This window comes from Cyanidioschyzon merolae, chromosome 10, assembly GCF_000091205.1.
Source record: "Cyanidioschyzon merolae strain 10D DNA, chromosome 10, complete genome".
Taxonomy (NCBI): domain Eukaryota; phylum Rhodophyta; class Bangiophyceae; order Cyanidiales; family Cyanidiaceae; genus Cyanidioschyzon; species Cyanidioschyzon merolae.
Window position 1 is genome coordinate 277,754 of NC_010136.1, and position 22,917 is coordinate 300,670.

General features: G+C 57.2%; 11 protein-coding genes and 2 non-coding genes across 13 annotated transcripts, besides 1 other annotated feature; 7 read left to right on the forward strand and 6 right to left on the reverse strand.

Moving 5' to 3' along the window:
- Positions 1–1,687: 1,687 nt before the first annotated feature.
- CYME_CMJ091C (Small GTP-binding protein of Rho family) lies at positions 1,688–2,356 on the forward strand (the record flags this gene model as incomplete). The annotated part of the gene is made up of 1 exon (XM_005534778.1): positions 1,688–2,356. One exon carries the CDS (start codon positions 1,688–1,690, stop codon positions 2,354–2,356), a length of 669 nt encoding a protein of 222 aa, XP_005534835.1.
- On the reverse strand, positions 1,897–4,258 carry CYME_CMJ092T. The gene has a single exon (XR_002461350.1). It is a non-coding gene; the product is annotated as a hypothetical transcript (transcript).
- Positions 4,259–4,418: 160 nt separating this feature from the next.
- Positions 4,419–6,182, forward strand: CYME_CMJ093C (similar to Na+/H+ antiporter; the record flags this gene model as incomplete). The annotated part of the gene is made up of 1 exon (XM_005534779.1): positions 4,419–6,182. One exon carries the CDS (start codon positions 4,419–4,421, stop codon positions 6,180–6,182), a length of 1,764 nt encoding a protein of 587 aa, XP_005534836.1.
- A 635-nt stretch (positions 6,183–6,817) lies between these two features.
- Positions 6,818–8,158: a sequence feature (possible transcribed region).
- A 134-nt stretch (positions 8,159–8,292) lies between these two features.
- CYME_CMJ095C (hypothetical protein, conserved) lies at positions 8,293–9,519 on the forward strand (the record flags this gene model as incomplete). The annotated part of the gene is made up of 1 exon (XM_005534780.1): positions 8,293–9,519. One exon carries the CDS (start codon positions 8,293–8,295, stop codon positions 9,517–9,519), a length of 1,227 nt encoding a protein of 408 aa, XP_005534837.1.
- A 457-nt stretch (positions 9,520–9,976) lies between these two features.
- On the reverse strand, positions 9,977–10,294 carry CYME_CMJ096C (similar to thioredoxin h; the record flags this gene model as incomplete). The annotated part of the gene is made up of 1 exon (XM_005534781.1): positions 9,977–10,294. The coding sequence occupies one exon, from the start codon at positions 10,292–10,294 to the stop codon at positions 9,977–9,979; it is 318 nt and encodes a 105-aa protein (XP_005534838.1).
- Positions 10,295–11,392: 1,098 nt separating this feature from the next.
- CYME_CMJ097C (hypothetical protein, conserved) lies at positions 11,393–12,055 on the forward strand (the record flags this gene model as incomplete). Its single annotated transcript, XM_005534782.1, has 1 exon — positions 11,393–12,055. The coding sequence occupies one exon, from the start codon at positions 11,393–11,395 to the stop codon at positions 12,053–12,055; it is 663 nt and encodes a 220-aa protein (XP_005534839.1).
- Positions 12,056–12,906: 851 nt separating this feature from the next.
- Positions 12,907–14,700, reverse strand: CYME_CMJ098C (proline--tRNA ligase; the record flags this gene model as incomplete). The annotated part of the gene is made up of 1 exon (XM_005534783.1): positions 12,907–14,700. The coding sequence occupies one exon, from the start codon at positions 14,698–14,700 to the stop codon at positions 12,907–12,909; it is 1,794 nt and encodes a 597-aa protein (XP_005534840.1).
- A 148-nt stretch (positions 14,701–14,848) lies between these two features.
- Positions 14,849–16,780, forward strand: CYME_CMJ099C (formate--tetrahydrofolate ligase; the record flags this gene model as incomplete). The annotated part of the gene is made up of 1 exon (XM_005534784.1): positions 14,849–16,780. The coding sequence occupies one exon, from the start codon at positions 14,849–14,851 to the stop codon at positions 16,778–16,780; it is 1,932 nt and encodes a 643-aa protein (XP_005534841.1).
- A 508-nt stretch (positions 16,781–17,288) lies between these two features.
- CYME_CMJ100C (small heat shock protein, hsp20 family) lies at positions 17,289–17,822 on the reverse strand (the record flags this gene model as incomplete). The annotated part of the gene is made up of 1 exon (XM_005534785.1): positions 17,289–17,822. The coding sequence occupies one exon, from the start codon at positions 17,820–17,822 to the stop codon at positions 17,289–17,291; it is 534 nt and encodes a 177-aa protein (XP_005534842.1).
- A 345-nt stretch (positions 17,823–18,167) lies between these two features.
- Positions 18,168–18,887, forward strand: CYME_CMJ101C (small heat shock protein, hsp20 family; the record flags this gene model as incomplete). The annotated part of the gene is made up of 1 exon (XM_005534786.1): positions 18,168–18,887. The coding sequence occupies one exon, from the start codon at positions 18,168–18,170 to the stop codon at positions 18,885–18,887; it is 720 nt and encodes a 239-aa protein (XP_005534843.1).
- Positions 18,888–19,457: 570 nt separating this feature from the next.
- Positions 19,458–20,792, reverse strand: CYME_CMJ102C (adaptor-related protein complex 1, mu subunit; the record flags this gene model as incomplete). The annotated part of the gene is made up of 1 exon (XM_005534787.1): positions 19,458–20,792. One exon carries the CDS (start codon positions 20,790–20,792, stop codon positions 19,458–19,460), a length of 1,335 nt encoding a protein of 444 aa, XP_005534844.1.
- On the forward strand, positions 20,779–22,752 carry CYME_CMJ104T. Its single transcript, XR_002461351.1, has one exon. It is a non-coding gene; the product is annotated as a hypothetical transcript (transcript).
- Positions 20,867–22,195, reverse strand: CYME_CMJ103C (hypothetical protein; the record flags this gene model as incomplete). Its single annotated transcript, XM_005534788.1, has 1 exon — positions 20,867–22,195. The coding sequence occupies one exon, from the start codon at positions 22,193–22,195 to the stop codon at positions 20,867–20,869; it is 1,329 nt and encodes a 442-aa protein (XP_005534845.1).
- Positions 22,753–22,917: the final 165 nt, after the last annotated feature.

Sequence of the window (22,917 nt, forward strand, 5' to 3'; positions counted from 1 at the left end):
AAGCATTCTGGCTCAGCTTGGGACAAAGTCGGAGCCCAGCGCGTAGCGACGTGCGCGACCTCAGCGATGCACCTGGCGATCTCGGTGGTTAGCGTCTTTCTACTCAGATTCCTTTCAGGTTTGCTGCGGTGTATCGTACGAGGTCGAGGTCACGACGAAATGTATTGTATAGATTGTAGGTGAATTGCCTGTAGGATATATGCTTGCCTGAAGCGTGAAAAGAGAACTGCATTCCGGCCTCAGGTAAGTGATACCATTGTACTCAGATGGTTGAGGAACACGGAAAGAAAGACGTGGATGCGCTTTGAGCCATTAACCGATACGCTTAAAGACTGCAGGCGTTCAATGGTAGAAAACGACGCCTTAATGACCTTAGGGGAAGCAAAATTGACGATGATAGTCGCTACGGGCGTCCTTGTGTCTCAACAGCTTGCTCATGTCGTGGTGATCATACTGGGATCCAGGCGCCAAAAAGAGAAGAGTTCTGGTACACGCACGACCATTTTCTTCCCAAGTCGGAACGATAATGTTACTGCGACGTCGCGATCGATATAAAGCACAGGGTCGTGGATTCCTTTTTGTTTTTCAATCTACGGCACTTGCTTCCCACGAAACCGTCGAGGTACATAGGGGTATTCGCGGAGCAGGGCGCTCGTTGGCCGTACGATCGAATTCGAAGAGACCGAGGACACCGTCCTCTAATCTATCTGCAGTGGATTCATTCCACGGCGTCAGTTTCTCTCGCAGGGAAGGCGCATACAATCGCACCCGCTTTGTCGTACTATTGAAGACTTTTCCCTGTCGTCTGGTGACGTTTTCTGTTCGAAAATGTGGTATTTCACCATTCATCTTGCGTTTCGGCTTTTGCGGATTCTGCCGGGGTAGGGCTGCTTTTCATTCCTCTGTACGCTCCGAGATTCAACTCCGTCAAAGGAATGTTTTCCATCTTGATGCGTAGTGGACGCTCCCCTGGCCGAATTGCTCAAGCGTTCAGCACACGGTGACACACGCGGGCACCGCGACACATTTCGTCTTTTTTCAGTAGTCCTTCTACGTCCGGGGCCGTCCTCATCTAAGGGCATAAAGCAGTGTGTCCAACTAAAGTATTAAAAAATCCAAGGGATGAGCTACGGTGCACACTTCAGAACGTCGAGATGGAGACGAGGCAGCGGATCGCCTCGGTGACAGCACAGATCAGAGAGCTGACAGCGCAGCAAATCGCACAGGCAGCACCAGTTCGATGCCTCCATGAATTGCCCAGATCAACCAGAGGCAATAAATCCATGGAGTTTTAGTACCGAGACTTGGAGGCCTCCACAAGTATCCGACGGTGTGCGGTGCTAAAGAAAAGACACGCAGAGCTGACAAGCGGAATTTTCGTAGGGCAGCCTCTCAGGCTCGAGGGATACGAGGCCGAAGCTGAACCCCGTCGCAGAAGGCGGGTCTAAAAATGCTTGGAGATGCCTCCAAGAAGGTGTATACATAAGCGCTACTGTCGTGCGACTTTTTTCTTTGCTTTATCAGTCGTGTGTAGAAGGCAGTCGGGTCGCTGCATCTCGCCGGTGTCTCGCGCGATTGCTCGCGGCTTTCTGTGGCACGGACGGGCGCTGTGGCGGGCCGCGGAATCCCCAATGGAAATTTGAATTTTTCCTTCGATTTCTCCTGGAACGTGCTGCTTCCAGAGATCATGAAGCGCGTAAAGTGTGTTCTTATTGGTGATGGGGGTGTAGGGAAGACTTCGCTTGCGACTAGGTTCGCGCTGGGCGAGTTTCCGGACTCGTACCTGCCGACTACCTTTGACTCGCACACTGCGGTGCGTCGGCTTGGCACCGGTGCGCTGGTGGAGATCAACATCTGGGACTGCGCTGGTCAAAAAGAGTTCGACGAAGTGCGACAATACGTTTATCATCCCGGTTTGGATGTGTTTATTTTATGCTTTTCCCTTGTGGACCGTCGCACGTTCGAGCACTGCGCGCAGCGATGGCTCGCTGAGATGCGCGACTTTGACCCAGAGGTGCCGTTCGTCTTGATCGGAACCAAAGCGGATCTCCGAGATCAATCTGTTTTGCAGGGCTCTTCGGCGATCGCTCGCATTGTGCTGACTGAAGAAGGTGTTCGTTTTGCACGACGAATAGGTGCCGCTGCGTACGTGGAAGTCTCTTCTCGCACGGGAACGAACGTCGAGCGCGCATTCCGCGCTGCCGCCAAAGCAGCGCTCTCTACGAGTCATGAGGAATCCTTTGGCGACAGCGATGAGCCTTTGGCGAGTGCAAACGGCAAGTTGCAAGGTAAACGAGAGCGAAATGAGGCTGCCGCCTCCGATCAAGGTGGCTGTTGCGGGTGCTGCGTGCAGTGAGCTTATCAGGTTTCGGGTGTCTCTGTGGAGACTCGAAAGCCGGAAAGCCGAGAATCGGTGTGCTCCTCCTAAAAATGGCGAGTATCGATAGAGCGAGCGCTCGAGCGACTCGTGCTGGAGGCTCTGGCTCCTCCGATAGCGCGGGCGAGATGGATGCGACCCCTCCCGACACATCCATCTCGCCCGGTGTCATGAGACAGCTTCGCTTTAGAGACGCGCTGCAGCGCAGCCAGGCCGGTACGTTTGATCGGTGACGGCTGCAGGACGGCCGCTGCACTGCGGTTCATGTTGTCGTGGCAGAAGCTCAAATGCGGAAGAGCGGCCTTGGGCTCCAGTTGCCTGGATCATTGGATTTGACGCGGTTTTATTCAGTGCATCGGGCATTCTGCCGTTCTGAGCACAAGCGCGAGCTCTCAGGACAGCAGAAGCGCATTGGATCCAAAAACTTGCGACCTTTTGGTCCAGCAGCACCCGAGGAAGAGTGAAGCGACTTGTACGGGGTCGAAGCCACAATGACGGCTCCATGTCTGGAGGCAGCGTCCGCAGCATGTTACGTTTCACGGAAAAACGCGTGGAATTCGGAGGTCGTGGACATGCGTATGTGCGCTGTCTAGCGTGCGTTTCTGAGGCACTCGCAAAGCCGTCACATGCGCTTCGAGCGTTCATTACGCGACAACACCCGCACTGCACGCGATACGGCGACACGATACCGTGCCAGTGCTGCGCGAAAGAGTACTAGCATCGCAACGAGCTCGTGGACGCTCATGCGGCGCCCAATCGCTGATCTGTTCTCGAAACCAGGCAGGCAGCTTTGTAGGTACCCTTGGAGAGGCACTTGGTATTCAAGACATTCGAATCGGTGTGGAGATTTCACGGGGCTGCTGCCTCCGTCCAGGATCTGGGCAAGGCTTTCGAAAAAGCACCACGCCGGGTTCCAAAATCAAACTTCAACGCTGACGCTCGTGAACATCCGGCATATTGGATACAAACGAGATCTGCGCGACATGACGTGCGTACACACCGATGCGCTGGTCGCTAACGCTCGTGAACATCGAGCACAGCGGATGCACACGAGACTTGCGTAGGATCACGATCATAGACAGACAGACAGACAGACAGACAGACAGACACACACACACACACCGGGGCGCTGAATCGCATCGCCGTGACTGCCCCGTGTACCCTGAAGCGACAAGGAGCAGATACCGTACGTGGGGCCCCAGAGGGCCCGCAGCCACGCGAACGAGGTGCCTTCGTACAAGTCCGCGGCTTGGCAGCGAGCGGCAGCCCGCAGCGTACTAGATTGGAGTGCACGTCTACATTCGCATACCAGTCCGTCGTAGCGACCAGTGGTAAAGTGCGCTTCGTCCGAACCGCTCGAAAGCGATCTCTGCATCCAAATCAATACGACCTCAGCCGAACAAGAAACCCTGATGCGAGGCACCGCGTCGATCGAACCATTGTACAAATTAGTGCGAGACCAGCACGCTACCTCTATCCAGCTGCTGCCTCGCATCGCTTCATCACGCGCCGGTACCTGTGTATCCGTACCCTAAACGCCACAAGCAGCCAAAAGCTGCCTTGTACCGCTTCATTACGCTCATGTGAGCCTGGATACCTACCTACCTACCACAGTTACCCGGTCACCGCCTTGAATCCCTGCTTTCGCCTCGTCTGGGTCAGGTGCTGTTGCCCGTTCTGGCAAGAGGCCAGCCCGTTACCAATTATCTGTTCCATATAAACACACAGCCGCTGTCTAGATCACACCAACGACACATTGGTTACCGCCGATCACCTCACCAACGGATGGAACGAAAAGCCTCAAGTCAGCACTGCAGCGCTCTCCCGCTGATCCTAGGCGCTGTAGCGTTTCGGGCGGATGCTGGCGCGGCACCCTCGAAGGTCACACCGAGGCAAATCGTTGTGCTCTTTCAGATAAAGTGTATCCGGTTGTTCATTCTGGGCTGCTTGTCAGTTTTCTGTTCGGTTCTAGGATCATTACCTGTATCTTGGAACTCGTTGTTGTCTCTTGACGCCGTCGAACACCGGAAACCTCTCTGTTATGTTCATGTTTGCAGGACACACGCTCTTGGCGTGCCGTCGACGCTGCACCTCGTTCTCCGCTGGGTGTGCGGTCAGGCTGCATCGGAGCAGCGCCTCGAGCACCCTCGGACTGCGTGCGAAAAACCTGCAAGCATCGAAAGCAACCTTGCTCTGGTGTCGACAAGAGCGAGTCCCAGCAAACGAGCAGGACGCAAGTGGGCAAACGGTGGGCCCCTCGCTCCGCAACGACGATGCTCCGGAGACGAACGGTCCGGTTGGAGCGTCGCCCGCAACGCTCCCCGAAGCGAATACCGACGCTTCAGCTACCGATGCAGACGTCGAAACCACTGGATCCGACGGACGCGCCAACGTTCGACGAGACCGAAGTCGCCTTGCGGCCTTGGTAACCTCATTCGGTATCATGGCAGCGCTCATCCGCGTCGAATGGGTCGAACACAACACCATCGAAGCGCTTTGGATCGTGTTCTGCACCGGGTACGCAGGTATCATCCTAGAGGACATACTTGAGTTCCATAAAGCGGGTGCAGCGCTTCTCATGGCTGTGGCTTCATGGACCGCACTGGCGCTGGCTGCACCCGGAGATAGCGCCCGATACGTGAACTCCGTAGAGGTCACGACAGCGATCCGAGAGTGTATGGCTGATGTGGCACCGCTTTTGTTCTTTCTGCTGGGAGCCATGTCCATCGTTGAAATCGTGGATGGACATCGCGGATTCCGGACGGTAACCGACTCCATTCGGACTCGGAATCCAGTCACGTTGTTGTGGATCATCAGCCTCATTACTTTTTTCATGAGCGCCATTTTAGATAATCTCACGACGACCATCGTGATGGTGTCGATTCTACGGCAGCTAGTACCGCCCAGTGCACGACGTTTGGTTGGCGCCGCAGTCGTCGTAGCAGCGAACTGCGGAGGCGTCGCAACGCCACTGGGCGACGTTACAACGACGATGCTCTGGATCGGTGGGCAGATCACCACAGTGGCGACAATCAGGGATCTGCTGGTACCGTCTTTTGCATCGTTGCTTGTGTCGGTACTCGTGTTTAGTCCGATGGTAGCGCAGGCAGCGGCGAAAGACGCTATCGATCCTGTCGGCGGTGGTTCGCTGGCAGGAGCTGTGGCTCCTCGCGGGAGACTGATCTTTTTCAGTGGCGTCGCCTCTCTGCTGTTCGTGCCGATCTTCAAGGCAGGAACTGGTCTGCCACCGTATATGGGCATGTTGCTTGGCTTGGGCTTTATGTGGTTGCTGACGGATGTTTTGCACGCGGGCGAGCCTGGACGTTTGGAGCTGCGAGCATCGCGGGCACTCGCGCGCATCGATCAGAGCAGTATCCTGTTTTTCCTGGGAATCCTGATGAGTGTCGGAGCCCTGGAATCCGGCGGAGCACTGCGAATGCTGGCACAATGGTTAGATAGCCATCTTGCTGTTCGGGAGCTCATTCCAACAGTGATTGGTCTGGCGAGCAGCGTGATTGACAACGTACCGCTGGTCGCTGCCACCATGGGCATGTACGAACTGAGTCAGCATCCGCCGGACTCTGAGCTGTGGCAGCTTATCGCGTACTGTGCTGGAACTGGTGGCAGCATTTTGATTATCGGTTCTGCAGCAGGCGTGGCGTACATGGGCATGGAGAAGGTTGGATTCTTCTGGTATCTACGAAACGCCTCACTGGCAGCGCTCGCGGGTTATTTTGCGGGTATCCTGGTTTACATCTCTCTTCACGGCGACGTTTTGCAGCGATTATTCCATCAGGTTTTCTGAGAAGCGTCGAGCTCCTGCGGTATCGACACGAATGCTGCAGTCCGGCATCGATGGCATGGCGTCGTGAATGTTCTTCCAGCACGCGCTTCTTTGCGTGCCGTTCGTCATGCTGTTGCTGACAGCATATCTAGGGGCATATGCTTGCGTCTAGCCGGCACATGGTACCGCAAGGCGCCGTGGTTATCCGTATATGCTTCGTCGCTATGCTGCCTTGCTCGCTTCCATGACCTGTAGAGACGACTGGTGACCGACGCCCCATATCTATCGAACGACGCGTCTGGACGGTCTAAGGAAGCAGTGCTAAAGCGCGCAAAAGCGGCGTAAATGTTCGGGAGCGATGTTGTGCATGTGGAAGTTTGGGGATTCTGGTGTATATCCAGCATACGCTGCAGTGGAGCGCGCATATTTGTGGGTCTTTCGGGAACCGCATGCACGTCTCGCGGCCTCAGTTCGAGATCAGTACTGGTTAGCGAAACAGATCCCAGGTGACTGCATGGATTCGACTCTCCTTGTTCGCGTCCATTGGTTTTGTTAGCGCTGCGGCCATGGTAACGCCTCTCGTGACAGCAAGCATTGGACGCACCTAGCTCCTGACGCGTGGAGCTCGAGTTCGTAGCGAAACCCGTACGCAGGTGTTTGATATCCGACGTCACGCGCCCGGGATATGTCGAATGACGTCGCCTCAAGTACCCGTTTACGGAACGAGTCTGTATCTAAGGAAACAAGTCCCGAAATAGAGCCATCGAAAGCGTCGTGCGTTTGCTCTGAGCCGCACAACCTCTCGCCGAAGTGAATCACGACACGACCGTCTGGGCCATGCGCAGTTTCGCTATTAACTCGAGTTTCTAGCGCATACCTGTCGCTGAACACGCAAAACTGTCGCTCGGTGACCAGAGTCGGTCCGCCGGCGCTCAGCACAAAAACCTGTTTCGAATGCATTCAAGACTGCGACGTATCCGCCCAAGTGTCGAGGATAAGTCACCGGCACCTGAAGCAGAAGCCCGCTATGTACCAAATCTCGCTTTCGTGTGATACGTGAAGCACTGGAAGCTCTAGTTTGTCGTGTTCGCTGAGCGTCCATTACCAGAAGCATGCATGAGTATACCGTCGCGAGTCATTCATCCCTGGGAAATCTGTCCGAATACGTGCGTGGCCAAGAGGCACGAGACACCACAAGGGGCCAATAGTTTGTCAATGCTATCTGTGTGCAACCGTAGCAAATAGGCGCGCTTCTCCTTGGGGTTCGCATGGCACCCAGCCTTGACGGAGTATCCGCCCTGCTTGACAAGGCGCTGTCGCTAACGATATCGCTTGCTTTTCGCCATGGCGCGGAACCAGACTAGCTAGGTTGGTGAAGGTATTCATGAAGGCCCTTGCAACCAGCATGGAGTGCGCCTATCCCTCAGCGGGAGCGATGTCTGTGCATACCGTACAGCAACGCAGCAATCCGCTTGCAGTGTGCGCAAGGCACCGCCAGTTTGCGCCGCCCAAAGTGAGTCGTGTTCCTGAATCTCGCGCAGAGTGCAAGCATGACGCTATGGATAGCGTGTCAAGCCCCTAGGCTAGCACGTCTTGAAGCGGCGCGTTCTGACCTGCGCTTCTTCGGCAGACAATCCGACGTTACTTGTAGACGCTGTTTGTCAGACGAGATGCCCGCACGCGATCCGCGAGACACGGTCGATGCCCGTGCGCTCCAGGCTACCGAGACTGGACGCTATCGCTAGTTGATCTGCGGTCTTCAGGCGAGGTTCACAGCGATAAACTGAGACTGTAAACGAAAGACTCTTGGCGGCAGCAACAGACGCTAGCTCCGGTTCTAAAGTGTCCAGTGGATGATCGGAAAGACCCGCTCATACCCTAGCTCGTCCAAGCGTGCCCCAGGGAAAAAGAGGCTTCTTTTGATGCACGGATACTGAACGAGGACGTCTGTTCACTGCTTACCAAGAATCACCCGCAATTCTGGAGCATTCTGAGTCGACACATCGATCGGACGCTGCCAAGTCATCGGCAGGGTTGTCCGGCTCTGCAGGAATGCACGAGCTGCGATCGCGTACGCTGTGGATCAGCGTGAACGGGCGCTCTGGCCTTGGGTATCACAGGTTGGCTCGCAATGAACGGTTTTATTTCTGGAAGTTTTTGGCAGCAACATCAGTCGCTTTATTCTGACACAAAGAATACCTATCATGCGGAGGTATTGACCTGTCGCCAACGGAAAGAAAGGCGCCTTCCTAAAGCGGCGTCGAGGGGGCTCGGTCGCACACCCGCGCGACACCTCGGGCGTGCAGCTCGAAACAGTGCTGGGCCGTTTACTCGTTCTACGACGTTGTACCGAAGAGAATGCTTCGGTTTGGCAATGTCTGGAACCGTGGATGCGATCTGCAGTGACACCCTAACAGGGCGCGGGGCCTATCGCCAGGAGCCGCGGTTCACTGCCTTGGAGACGAATGCTTCGATTCTCGAGGTCGGTACAGCGCGAATTTTTATCGACCCGCACTTGGTTGGCCCGCTGGTGTTTTTTGACCCCCGTTTCTTTGCCCAGTACAAAACCAAGCTGCATATATCTGATACTCGACAAGTATCGGAGATGCGAAAGCGCATCCGAGAGCAGTTCGGCCCGATATCGCTGGTGGTGCTCAGCCAGGCGCTCGCGGATCACGCGCATGAACCAAGCCTACGGTATCTGGATCGCGAGCTTCCTGTTGTGGCTCCAAATAGTGCGCGACCTTTGCTCACGAAACTAGGCTTCGAGAATGTTCAGTACCTGCGGCCCGGAAACAGTTTTCGAATGGACTGCGGCAGCGAGCGGTCCCCGAGCGACGAGTACGTCGACATACAAGCGGTGAAGGGCTCGGTTGTTGGACCTCCGTGGCAAGAGCCGGAGAACGGCTATATTTTCCGGTTGTATCGAGTGCTGGCGCCCAATGAAGCGCATGTTTGTGTCTTTCGCATGTTTTACGAGCCGCACGGGAATTTCGATGCGTCGGCATTGCGCACAGCGTTGGCGAGTACGCAGGACCCCGACGGTCGCCTCGTCGACGTGGTGCTAACCCCGCCCATACGTGTTCTGTTTGCCGGAGTTTACGAGCTGCTCCGAGGGGCCCCCAGTGCCGTCGAGTTGGTGCAGCTTCTCCGACCACAAATGGTGATTCCAATACGGAACTGGGAAGGTCACCAGTCTGGTTTGCTCTCGGGGCTCCTGCGCGGCACCGGAAGCCTTCAAGAATTTCGAGAAAGCGTCGCGCAGATAGCAAGACGCTTGCAGTTGGACACGCAGCTGGTTCGCATTGGCGAGCCTGGGGAAGCGTTCACCTTACCCTTGCGCCCGCTTTCTTCGTAACCATGAGGACGCTGTGCTGTCTCTTGTATAGGTGGAAGCAGTACCGTACGGATTTGAATGGATCCTCGACTGGACGAATGCTCATTCCCTGCCGAGGCCGGCTGTGGCTGACGGACGTTCGTGACGTGTTTCGACACCAGCCCTCTACCTGGAATGCTTTCTGTACATCGGAGAGAACTTTTGGCGCTAGTTGTCTCGCAAGAAACCAAAAAATATTTACTGTTGGCTTGGGTCCACCTCTTCACAACTACCGATCTGGACATCGTTCCGAAGAAGAACTCGTTTCTGTGTGTGGACCTGGAGCACCTCCGAGCAGCGGTCCCGGGCCAACCAACGGTGCGTGTGACCGCACCCTGCGTCCTTGTCATGGGCCAGCGCAATCACACCGGGAAACGAGTGCTCCGTCTCTGGGCACCGATCGAGCCCGACTGTCCAGCGGTGCGTGGATGAAGCGTCCTCACTTGTGCTTACGAACCTTTTCCCGCAGAACGCTCTCATTCGCACCCGTCAAGTCATCGATCTTCTTTCCTCCTTTATAAAATATGAACGTCGGCATCGCTGCAACCCCGCAACGCTGGGCAAGATCCGGAAGCTTGTCCACGTCCACTTTGATGAACTCGACTGTACCCGCGTACTCCTCCTGGAGTCGTTCTAAGACCGGGGCGATGAACCGGCAAGGACCACACCAGACAGCATAAAAGTCAACCACAACAAGCTTTTCAGTTCCTGCTAGAATTTGATCGAACTCTTCAACCGACTGAACCTCTTTCACCATGCTGTCAAACGTCTGCCTATGAGAAAAAACGCTCTGGAAGAATTGTAGACATGGTGCGCGCGCGCGTGTGGCGACGCTGTCGCCGCTGTTGTGGCCTGTGCATGAGGCGGCGAGGCGCGGCAGCAGCGCTGGCGACTCGGGCGGCGACATGCTGCTGCTGCTGCTGCTGCTGCTGCGCGCGCGCGCGCCCGGCGCTGGACGCGTCGCACTCGCGTCGATGCAGGTGCGCTGCGCTATACAGAGGTTGGCGCGCTGCGAGGCTTCAGCAGCAGGGCGTTACGACTGCCAGCGTGCGAGGCCAGCCACGATATCCATGAGATAAAACGCTTGCGTCAAGTGTTGAACAAGTCGCAAGACGCCTGGGCGAACATAGTTCGTCTTCATTGTCAATTCCGTATCCTCAGCATACGCTCCTTCCCAGTAAATGACGTTCTCTGTTGCGATCCGCGGAGCGTTCCGCAGCGCAGCACTGAATCCATGAGACATATGCTACGAATATATCCTAGGAATAAACGCTGGTATTCGTACGACCCACTTTTCACTTGATCCTGCAATACCATAGCACAGCATCCAGCTGTAACGCATCCAGCATCTTTCCAGCCTGTCCGAGCACACGCACGACTGGATCCGTGGGGAGAGCGCGCCTCGGATCAGCGCGCCGCTGCATCTGACGAGCGCCGTGCCCGCCCGGAGAGCGCACGACCTCGAAGCACAGGTCGCAGCGCAATGATCGACCTTCGCATCGATGTGCACCTATGCACATCCAAGCCGCTTCCAGTGCAAGCGCCGCGACCTGTGCTATTCTCAGGTATCATTGATCAAGCGTGCAGAGCAGACGCGTGAGCGCCTTGGCGCAGCAGCAAGTCGCCCAGCGCCTCGCTGCAGGATGATGCGTGCTGGTGCGTGCTGGTGCGTCGCCACGCGCGCACACCCCGAGCGCCGCCAGAGAGATTGCCTCGATGACGCAGATGCCGAGCGCGCTGGACGTTATCGCTGGACGATCAACGAAGCGCCGCCAGAGAGATTGCCTCGATGACGCAGATGCCGAGCGCGCTGGACGTTATCGCTGGACGATCAACGAGTTGGAAGCAGGAGTAAATGGCTTTTGTTCCGAACTTGTGGGTCCATCGACGTTCTGCAAGGACCCGAGCGCCAAAGCGAGCTCTCTGTTTACGTGCATCTTCCGTTGAAGAGCGCCCAGCTGCGACGCCGACGCTGCTGCTGGCTTTGCTCGCGGGGAACCGGCTCGGTGCTTCGTACCGGGCGTCGCGTCGCATCGCAATTCAAAACATTGCTGGACTTTTGGAGTCTACAGCTCTAGAAAAGCGTGAAGGCATTCGTTTTCCTCGCGACCTTGGACGTCTCGAAGGTGTTTGGCGACTGTGTTACACCTCCGGCCGTTTGCCAGTGGGTTGCGTCAACAGCTACCAGGTTATCCGCGGCGCTTCGCGACAGCTTGCGAACATTGTCGACCTGGCGCTGCCTCTGGCACCGCCGCGGACGGTTTTTCGTCTGTGCATCGAACACACCTTCGACGTTGTGGGTGAACACCGCATCCGTCTGCGCCAGACTGCCGTGCGGACGGGGATCACCGGTGAGGACGCCGCACCTGACGTGCACTGGCTGCGCTTCCCGCCCGTGCCCATACCCGGCGTCATGGCCGAGCCCGTTGGATACCTCGATACCATCTACACGGATGAGGATGGTTTGCGAATCAGTCGCGGTGACGGTGGTGAACTTCGTATTTTTGTGAAGGTGTAGTTCTGGGTGCTACGTGTGAATGGGGGCCAGCGTTCGCGTCTCACCGTGTCGACGCCCGGATTCGAGCAACACGAAAGCGAGATCATGCACAGAGGCGTTCGTGAAAGCGCAGCAGATAGGTATCCGCTCGAGACGGCGCTTCCGGCTGGTGCGTCGCTCCGAAAGCGTCCAGACACACGCCTGAAGTGCGTCGCACAAAGCGTTCCTGTCAAGCGCGACCTCGTTTCCGGGTAGAGCCATGCATCCGGACAGACGCCTACGATGAGCTCGCAAAGGCTGCCTGCGCTCCCGAGTGCACTGGGCAGCGCCCGGTTCCCTGCTGGCTCTGACGCTGTTCGACAGAGAGGACACGCCGTGGGATGCGGTGACGTCGCTGTTCCTGTTGTCGTCGTCGTCGTCGGATGGCGTCGCTGGCATATTTACAGCCCGTTTGGGTCGGCAGCGCTTCGTCAGGAGCGGTTGCGTCCACTGGAATTCGTGCTTGTATGGCGAGTCAAGCACTCGCATAGCACGACGAGCCTGCGCGAGCCAGCGACCATGACCACGAGCCCGAAATCTGGTGCAGGGGATCCACACTCGCCGTCCCAAGGATATCCCGGTGCTCGTGAACGCAGCATCTCGAACAGGGCGGCGATCCACGTATGTGCTGACGGACTGGTTGCGCTCGAGCGTCGCACCAGACTTGCGGGCGATGTGCGCGGCACCCATACCGCCTTCTAGCCGTGGGTATCTGAGCACGCGAGCACGCTTTGGGAAAACGCAAGCGAACCGTTTAGCGGGCCTGGCTGGGCGTCGAATCGCCATTCACGGGATCCTGTGAAACGTCACAAGTCATGACGTTACCGTTACCCTTAGTACGAGCGAGCGAAAATCGCCATGTGCGTCGCCGGGCGGCCGCTGTAGAAGCATTTCTTCCCGCGTGCTTCATCCTGAGAATCGAGCGGATAGCAGCGTATCGTCATCTTACAGTCCTGTTTGATAATGGCTTCATTGGTGGCGTCATCGTGCCACGGGACCAGAAAGAAGCCCGTTATATGCTGCTCGTCGTTGCTCTCGTTTCCATACGCTGCTGCATCTTGGTTTGAAGGCGTAAGGAAGCGTTTCATTTCGTCGTAGCTTTCTACCCGACGCGTGTGCTCCCGCAGAAATCCCTTTGCATTGTTGAATAGCCGCTCTTGGAATGCATCTAAACGCGCGATGACGGATTTCGTCCAATGGTTATCAAAAGCGAGTTTCTCTTTCGAACGAAGACAACGGTCAACCAGCACGATCTGTTCCGCTTGCAGATCTCTCATGCCTACTTCAATACGCAGAGGTACCCCGCGACGTTCCCATTCAAAGTATTTCGCACCGGGGCGTATATGATCCCGTGCATCGACGTGGACGCGGACACCAGCGCGTTCCAGTGCATCCTGCATTTCCTGGCAGCGTTGGCGAACGAGGCTCTGCTCCGTGGCGTCCTTGGACTGGATGGGAACAATCACCACTTGAACAGGGGCCACTCGTGGCGGCAACACTAGACCATGGTCATCGCTATGGGTCATGATGAGCGCCCCGATGACACGCGTGGAAAGCCCCCAGGATGTGGCCCAGACGAGCTCGCGAACACCAGAATCGGCGCTCTGGTACTCGACATCGAAAGCGCGGGCAAAATTCTGCCCCAGAAAGTGAGACGTCCCCGACTGCAACGCCCATCCGTTCTGCATGATCGCCTCGAGGGTGAAGGTTTCCTCGGCACCTGCAAACCTTTCCGAGGAACTCTTTGTGCCGACGATCACCGGGATCGCTAACCATTCCTCGAGAAACTTCTGGTACACGGTGAGCATTTCACGAGCCTTTGCTTCCGCCTCAGCGCTGGTAGCATGCGCTGTGTGCCCCTCCTGCCAGAAGAACTCTAGGGTTCGGAGGAAAGGGCGCGTTCGCAATTCCCAGCGCACGACATTGCACCACTGGTTCACCATGAGCGGCAGGTCTCGGTACGACTGGATCCACCTTCCGAACATGTGCCAGACGATCGTCTCGCTCGTCGGTCGCACGACAAGCGGCTCTTCGAGTCGAGCCTGCGGGTCTGGTTCGAGTGCTCCCGGAGCGCCGTCGGGCGCTGCTCGCAGTCGATGATGCGTCACCACAGCACACTCCTTTGCGAAGCCCTGAACATGCTCGGCCTCGCGACATAGGAACGACTGGGGAATCAAAAGCGGAAAACTAACGTTTTGAGCTCCTGTTTGTCGAATTCTCCGATCCAGCTCCTCGCGAATAAGCTCCCAAATCGCCCAGCCGTGTGGTCGGAACACTAGGGACCCCTTGACCGGCGAGCTATCTGCTAGCTGCGCGGCTGCAATCACGTCCAAGTACCACTGAGCGTAGCTTACGGCCCGTGGGGTAATAGAGCCCTGCTCAGAGGAGCGAGCAGGCGGCTGCCCGGCGGCGATGACCCCCGGTTGCCTTCGTGACGCCGACGCGTATACCCGCCCCGCGTGCGCACTCCGAAACCTGTAGCTGGGTGCAGGTCTCCCGCAAGCACGCCGCTCGTGGATAGCGCGACCACCTGAGCAAGCGAAGCGTCGCTTCAGACACCAGTTTACGGACGGCGAAGTGAATGCCACGCGATCCACGCTTTCCATTCGCAGCCTCAGGCGAAGCATCAGCGAAAACGCAGAAAACTGGTGTGTGCTGCTCGCCCGGGTGTAGCGTTCGCTGCCAGCGGCAGTGCGCTGCGGCCTCGACGATGTCGCCTGGGCGCGCGCGCGCGCCTCCTCCCCAGATCAAGACTCAGAGGCGGCGCTTCCGGGGATGCAACTCGTGCAGGGATTCTCTCGACAACGAGACGTGTCGTTTGTTCGAGTCTCACTCGGTTATTGGCGAGGAATGGTACAGCACGGACGACCACTGAAGCAAGTTCAATCACCACCGCCGCCTGACTATGTCATTGCCCAGTCAGTGGAGCCGCAGCCGATTCTCGAGGTGGCCAAAGCCGCCGGACTCGCTCCTAGTGAACTGGACCTCTATGGTCAATTCAAGGCAAAAGTTCGGTTGAACGTGCTTGAGCGGCTACGAGACGCGCCAACTGGTAGACTCGTCGTCGTGACAGGCATAACGCCGACCTCGCTGGGTGAGGGCAAGTCGACCACCACGGTGGGTCTATCGCAGGCGCTGGGAGCGCACCTGAACCAGCGGGTGTTTACGTGTTTACGGCAACCTAGTCAGGGACCAACGTTTGGGATCAAAGGCGGTGCAGCTGGTGGCGGGTACGCCCAGGTCATACCCATGGAAGAGTTCAATCTGCACTTGACCGGAGACTTGCATGCGATAACGGCAGCGAACAACCTGCTGGCGGCGGCGATCGATGCGCGCGTCTTCCACGAGTCTACCCAGTCGGACGAGGCACTTTACCGACGACTGACAGCGAAAGGATTTTCCCCGATCATGTTAAAACGTTTACAGAAGCTTGGTATCGAGAAAACGGATCCAAAATCGCTGACGCCAGAGGAGCAGCGGCGCTTTGCGCGCCTCGATATCGACCCCGAGACAATCGCAATTCGGCGGGTACTCGATACAAACGATCGCTTTCTCCGCAGCGTTCGCATTGGTCTGGCACCCACCGAGCGTGGATACGAGCGACTCACCGGATTCGATATTACGGTTGCTAGTGAGATCATGGCGATTCTGGCACTTGCAACGTCACTGGCGGACATGCGCGAACGCTTTGGGCGCATCGTCGTCGGGCACCAGCGCGGCACCGGTTTGCCGATCACCGCCGATGACCTCGGCATCACTGGTGCACTGACTGCGCTCATGAAGGACGCCATTATGCCGAACTTGATGCAGACGCTGGAAGCGACGCCGGTCTTTGTGCACGCTGGTCCATTCGCGAATATCGCACACGGCAATTCAAGCGTATTAGCAGACCAGATCGCATTGAAGCTCGTCGGAGCGGATGGATACGTGATCACTGAGGCTGGATTCGGTGCGGATATCGGTTTCGAGAAGTTTATGCATATCAAGTATCGAGCGGCCGGGACGGCGCCCAGGGTTGCGGTTCTGGTGGTAACGCTGCGGGCGCTCGCGATGCATGGGGCTGGCGCTGGCGTACGCGCCGGTGCCGAGTCCAACATGGTGCGTCACATCGAGAACATCCGCAAGTTCGGTGTGCGTTGCGTGGTCGCATTGAACCGTTTCAAGGATGACACCGATGCAGAGCTGGCGACAGTGATAGACGTTGCTCGACGTGCGGGCGCCTGTGATGCTGTGGTTGCGTCGCATTTCGAGCACGGCGGCAAGGGTGCTGTTGCGCTCGCAGAGGCCGTGGTGCGGGCTTGCACGGCGAGCACAGACGCGCAGCACGACGTGCCGCGCCTCCTCTATTCCCTGGACATGCCCCTAGAAGAGAAAGTGCGCATCATTGCCTGCGAGGTGTATCGAGCGGCGCGGGTCGAATGGACTGCAGAAGCGCGTAGAAAGTTAGAAAAACTGGAACAGCTTGGGTACGAGAAGCTCCCGGTCTGTATGGCCAAGACGCAGTACTCGTTTTCGGATGATCCTGAGAAGAAAGGCGCACCAGAGGGTTTCGTACTTCCCATACGAGATATTCGCTTGAGCGCTGGTGCGGGATTCGTCTATCCGTTGGTTGGCGAGATCCAGACGATTCCCGGGCTGCCGACCAGGCCCGCGTTCTACGATATCGATGTAGATGTGGAGACGGGGCAAATTCTGGGCCTTTCGTAGAGTTTGCTCGCAGACGCTGTGTCCAGGCTGCAGCGATATGATTCGCGATGCGGACACGGCACTGCCCAGGAGCGGTTTTATGCGTCGAAGCGGATCGAGTCCGTTTGGGTGCCAGAAGCGCACGTCTCGGAACGACACCTGGAGCAGCAGACCGGCGTGCTCGCAGACTCGCACCAGGGCCACTGTGAAGCCGTGTCGACGCGCTCGTTCGGCTCTGGACGAGCGCGCCCGAGCTGGAGCAGTTCATGAGCAGATCCAACCAGTCAGAGGGACTGGCTTGTGTTCCGAATCGCTATGCGAGCGGACACGGAAACGCATGGAGAAACAGGCGGTCCAGCGCATAACGAGCGAACTGCACTGAACCAAGACGCATGTCAGGCGGAAGGTATCTAGGAAGGGAAACCCTATAAATGTACGTTGCGTTTACACGAAAACTTTGTACAAACACAAAAAAGACCTTACACTATTCAGCGATCGCTCGCACGAGCGCTGCACCCCGGCGGGATGCTCACGCCTCGGTCACCTCAATATTCATTTTCTCGTCCTCGTCCTTCTTCAGCTTATTGATGACGATGTTGAGCACCCCGTCCTTATGCGTGGCCTTGATGCTGTTACGGTCGACATTCTTCGGCAGCTTGAGCGAACGCTCGAACGCACCAAAGGCCCGCTCCGTACGCAGGTACACAACACGCCCGCCTTCGTCTTTCTCCTCAGCGCGATTCTCCTCGCGCTTCTCGCCGCGAATGGTCAAGAGGTCCCCGTGCAGCTCCACCTTCACCTGATCGCGAGGCACACCCGCGAGCTCCGCATTGATCTCGTACGCCTCGGGGGTCTCCTTGAAGTCCACCCGCGGCGTTATCATCGCCATGACGTTCTGCGGCCTCGCGACCACACCGTTGGCCTTGGCCGGTTTCTGGTCATCGTACTGCTGTTGCTGTTGCTGTTGCTGAAGAGCAGCTTGACGACGCCGCGAGACGCGCGGGAACCCGAAAAACCAGTCGTCCATAAGGTCCTCAAACGGATCAAAGAAGTAGTAGCTCATGGCTCGCTCACGTTTGTTCGTATTGCTTCGCACCGTTTTTCCGCGCTTGTATCTCACTTGCCTGGTTTCGCACACTGGTCTGTGTTCACGATGGAGAAACACCAAAGCGTAACAAAGCCATGAATCGACGATCAGGCGTGCTGCTCTTATAGCTTACGTGGCGGATTCGCAGCGATTCGCGAGATTTCCCGAATCGCCGATCTCGCGCGAGATCCTCGGCGAAGATTCGCGGCGCATCATCGAACGGATCGCAGATGCTGAAATACCGCGCGCAGCGAAATTTTTCCAACACTAGATTTCCATTTGTGTTCTAGCCGTGGAAACCTGTGAGAGAACCAGGGATTCATGCAATACGTATTGCGCTCACTGCAAGGAAACCTGAAAATGTTGGGTCAAGCAAGTGCAAAGCTGAACTTTGTCGTGCCGTTCACTGGCTCGTCTGTTGTGCTGCGGCGTCCGTTGATGACCCCAGTGGGCGGGCGCTCGCCGTATGCACCAGCGCTCGCTCGCAGTGTTGCGAAGCGTTCGCTGAGCAGCGCACGAACGAGCCTCATGCAAGCGAATGCGAACAGTCGCGAACGTGATAACGAGCGGACGCTGGTTCGCGGACGACGGGACTGGGGCTGGCCGTTCAGCATCATGCGCCGCGATCCCTTCTTCATGTCGCCGCTGATGGACTTGGATCGTTTCTGGTCGGACTTTGACGCGCTCGCGCAGCGCAGTAATGCGTACTTGCCGGCCCTGGATATCACGGAAACGAATGATGCGTTTGTGGTTAGTTGCGAGCTCGCCGGAGTACCCAGAGAGAATGTCAAGATCGCCCTCGATGGTGATATTCTTACTGTTCAGGGCGAGAAGAAATGGGAGCACGAGGAGAAGGACGCCAAGATGCATCGCATGGAACGCTCGTATGGTTCCTTCTCGCGGAGTGTGCGGCTGCCTACGGACGTCGTAGACGCAGAAAATATCAAGGCGCAGCACAAGGACGGCGTCCTGCGTATCACGATTCCGAAGAAAGTGAAGCAACAAGAAAACGTGAAGGAGATTCCGATTGAGGTGTCGTGATCCGCAGTGGCAGTCTCGCTAACGCATGAAACCGTGATGCGTAGGCGCTTTTAAGGGATGTACATAGGGGCTTTCGATTTCGTTGTAAAGAGTGACGAATGCGCAGTTCATGAGCATCTGCACCATTGTCCGGTACTGAACAAGTTTGCAAACGCGTCGTGACCGTTGAACGAATAGGTCGCTTCTGCTGGCGCGGATTCCCTGCGATCCGCAGAGTCGTCGTGCCGCAGCAGCTGCCGCGTGCGCGGCTCGACTGCCTGTCTGCGCTGTTGGCAACCGCTCGGTCTAGTCCGGTACGAGCGTCGTCTTCAGAGCCGGGAGCACGGCATCTCGACCGCAGCGTGTGCCGCTGTTTTCACGCATCCCGCGAACCTTCCCAAGACGATCGAGGCTGGTCTGGAGGCAAGGCCTTTGCGAAACGCCAGATCGGGATCCGCTCCAATGCTGAAGCCGACCCTCGCCCCGCTACCCGCGCCAGTGACCCCCCGGGCAAGCGGCAGTCAGCGAGGCAGCGCACTCCGCAGTGCGTTTTGCATACGGCACGCACGATGCCGAACCTGGTCGATTTCCTCAACTGAGTCGTATTTCGTAGTCGCTCGCTCTGGTGATGTAGCGGACCCAGGGGTAGGAGGTGTAGCCCTCGCGGCTCCAAACCTTCAGATACCGCACTTGCATGCCACTGATCGTAAAATATGGAATCTCGAACTGGATCTGAATGGGTCTTCTCACCACTGAGTTTCTACTGGCAGCATTGGCAACCGAGGGCAAGCGAAAATAGCCTTGCAAGCTGTTCTCGCGTTGGCCAGGAAACTGTTTCATCCGCCAGTGCAGTGCATCCTTCTCGGGAGCGTACTTGACACGACCCGAGCTCACCTGAAATTTTGGTGAATCAGCATCCTCCGGGACCGGTACCCAGATGGAAACGTCGTTCGCGGTGAGTCCCGCCTTGAAAAGCGAGCGAGCCCGAACCAAATAATCGATTCGATGGGAAGCCATATCCATTGCGGCATCCGCTGAGAAGAGCGGCCGCAGCGTCGGATTCGCCACCCGGTAACTCATGAGCTCGAACTCGCCATCCGGAGGAATGAAGGAGATGACGCGCTCCGTTTCAAACCTGGGTAATTTGACACATTGATGAAACTTGACATCTTCCAGCTCGATGGCGCCGGTGTTCGGCGGCGTGGTGCCAGCGCTGCCGCTCGCACCGCTGCCGCGCTGCTCGATCTGGATGCTTTCGTTGAGCCCGAGGTTCAGCTCCGGCATTCCGGAAAGAAAGCATTTCACAACGATGCTGCCATGGATGCCTGCCCGCAAGACGTTACCTTGGGGTCCAATAACCATATTGACGGTCTCAATGACATCGAGGAAGACCTCGTTCCGGTTATGATGGATGCCCTCAGAGCGCCAGCTCACCGCATTCGTCAACGCCATGGGTGGCTTGGGCTGTTCCATGACATGATAGTCTTGGACGACGTATTCCTGGAGAATTTTCGGTTCAGTGGTCTGAGGGTAGCCAAAGTCCGCCATCTCATCGAGGAGCTCGTACACGATAACGAAGTTGTCGCGAATCGACTCTTCGACAACCTTGCCAAAGTACTCTCCAAAAACACGAATCATACTCGTTAAGAACGCGACGAGTGTCCCGCTGAAGCTGTACGGTGAAACGTCAACCGCGATAAAGTAGAGATCGTTGTGTTTCACTGTCGCAAAGTAGTATGCCCCGTTCTTCACGGGCACTAGCGGTGGGGTGCCCGCGGCGTCCCCGCTGCCGTTCGTCCACGCGTTGCGCTCGAGTCCGAGGCGGAAAGCCTCCGCTGCTTCCTGAAGGTCAACTTCGCCCCGAAAGTCGCGGGCTATTAGCAATCGACCTCGCGAGTCAAGAATTAGTACTGCAGTGACCGGCATGATCGTCTTTGGAAACGGCCGTCGGTGACCTACAGTCACGTAGCCAGACACGGGTTCGCGTGCACACTGGTGGGTCACCGAAGCGCCAACGCGTTTCGATGCTGCTCGCGAGGTCCGAACCGAGCGACAGCGTGGACGCTGGAAATGCGATACGTGGTGCTAAAACAGATCACTTGGGTAACCTGCCTGACCCGGGTGACTTTGGAAGACACCCGCCCGCACGATCTGTCCCGAATAGCACAGACTAGCGTCACCGACTGGCTTCGTGAGGCGTCCGGCGCGCAGTTGCCGGCGCACCGCTCGTGCCTGGAGAAGCGCGCTGCTGGTGCGGGCACGCGTACCGGTCTGAGGGCTGCTGTCGAGGTGTTCCATATGGCCTGCTCGCGAGATGAGAGAAAAAATAATGAGGTGCGAAGCGAGCTCATGCGGGGCGAATCCTGCAACCCCGCGAAATCTGGCGGATAAGGGCACGTCATCCGTTCAGGACTGAGGTGCTTGTTTTGGAACGCTGACCTTTCTAGAGAGCGAGCTACACGAGTATTCACGAATTGCAGCGCGGGTGTTCGCTCATTCTTTTCCGACTCGGTCAATATCCATAGGAAACCTTTATAACTTTCCGTGTGCACTGGTATGAGAACGTTTAGGCTGCGTGCGCCTGCTGCGACGGAGTCACACGACATCGAGTCATAGACAACGGCCGCGCCCGAGTCTTTACGAGCAACCCGGTGTATGCGTGCTTGGATAGCGACTTTACTGTAAATGGCTGAGCACGGGCGTTGGTCCTTACCGCACGGCGACGCGCACGAACGCGTCAGCGTGAACGGTCTGAGCATCTGCTCGTGCACTAGCAAGGTTTGCGTACGGTAACTTGTAGAGCGTGCTAGGCATATGCTTGCCGCCACGTACGGCAACCGCTTTGCACGATGTAGCGCATGGAGAACGTATCGTGCCGAGGAAAGCGTGCCGTTGTTCATACACTGGGCGGTGGATCTCGTGGCAGGAACGAGCTTGGGTTCTCGTGCCATGCTATTCCTGGGGTTTTTACGAATGGGACGACGGAAATTCGTCGGGTCGGTTTCTGGAAGCCGCAGGTGTCTAGCTTCGCTTTGCGAGGAGCGCGCTCCGAGACAGGCCGACGCGAAAACCCCCTGCTGCCATTCGTGATTGGACAACCGCCGCGGGGGTATTTTGAGCGTCCGTTGATTTGCTAGAAAGCGGTGCCATGGCTTTGGTGCCCAGTCGCTGGCCGATATGTCGTGTCGCTGTCGAGGGTTTCGCCGCCTCAGTGCCGGTGCGACTATTTGGCGCTGCCCGAGCCCGGCGAGTGGTGGTCGCCTGACGACTGCGCGCACCGCGTTTTGCTTTGGAGGTCTTCTCGAGCTCGCTTCCAAAGCTGGACGCATCCGACTCTGAAGAGAACGATTCACTGGATGAGTCCGTATAGACTGTATCCGTTTGATCGATCTCGTCGACTTGGTCTACTTCATCCACTTCGTCAAGCTCAGCTTCCTCTAACTCTGACTCGGACAGTTCCTTGTACGCCTTTCGACGATGCCCAGTGAGACGCGCCGAGGCCCGCCCGCGAGACTTGCGCGTCGACGGGGGCGACCTGGACTTGTTGTCAACGGACGTTCCGGCCTCCTTGCCCGATGAGGCGCGTCTCGTGGCGCGCTTCGGTCTTTCTACTGAAGATTGACCGGACGGGCGGCATGGAGAAGCACCAGGATTGCGTGCATCTTCGTCTGACGCGTCCTCGCTGAAAACCGTTGCAGTCGTGATACTATGGTAAGGCGGCGAAGGCGCTGGGGCCGCCTCCGCCTCCGCCTCCGCCTCCCCTGTTGGCTGTTCAACGGTGGTGCTCGGTGGACTCGATTCGAAATCAGAGTCTCCATCCTCGTTGTGACAAGAATCAGCCGCAGTGCTGCTAGAACGCATGAAAACTAAAGAAACGTATGAGCGGTAACTCGAGAATACCAGCGAAAGCTCACGAATACGCAACCAAGAACAGTATCCGCTGCTCCGAGCGGCGCTGGAGGTACCTCCCGCGTACGCCGGGCCGCTGCTGGCTGGCGCGCGTCCCCGAACGCTACCGCAGCGGGGCGTGATGCTGCTGCCTTCGTGCTGG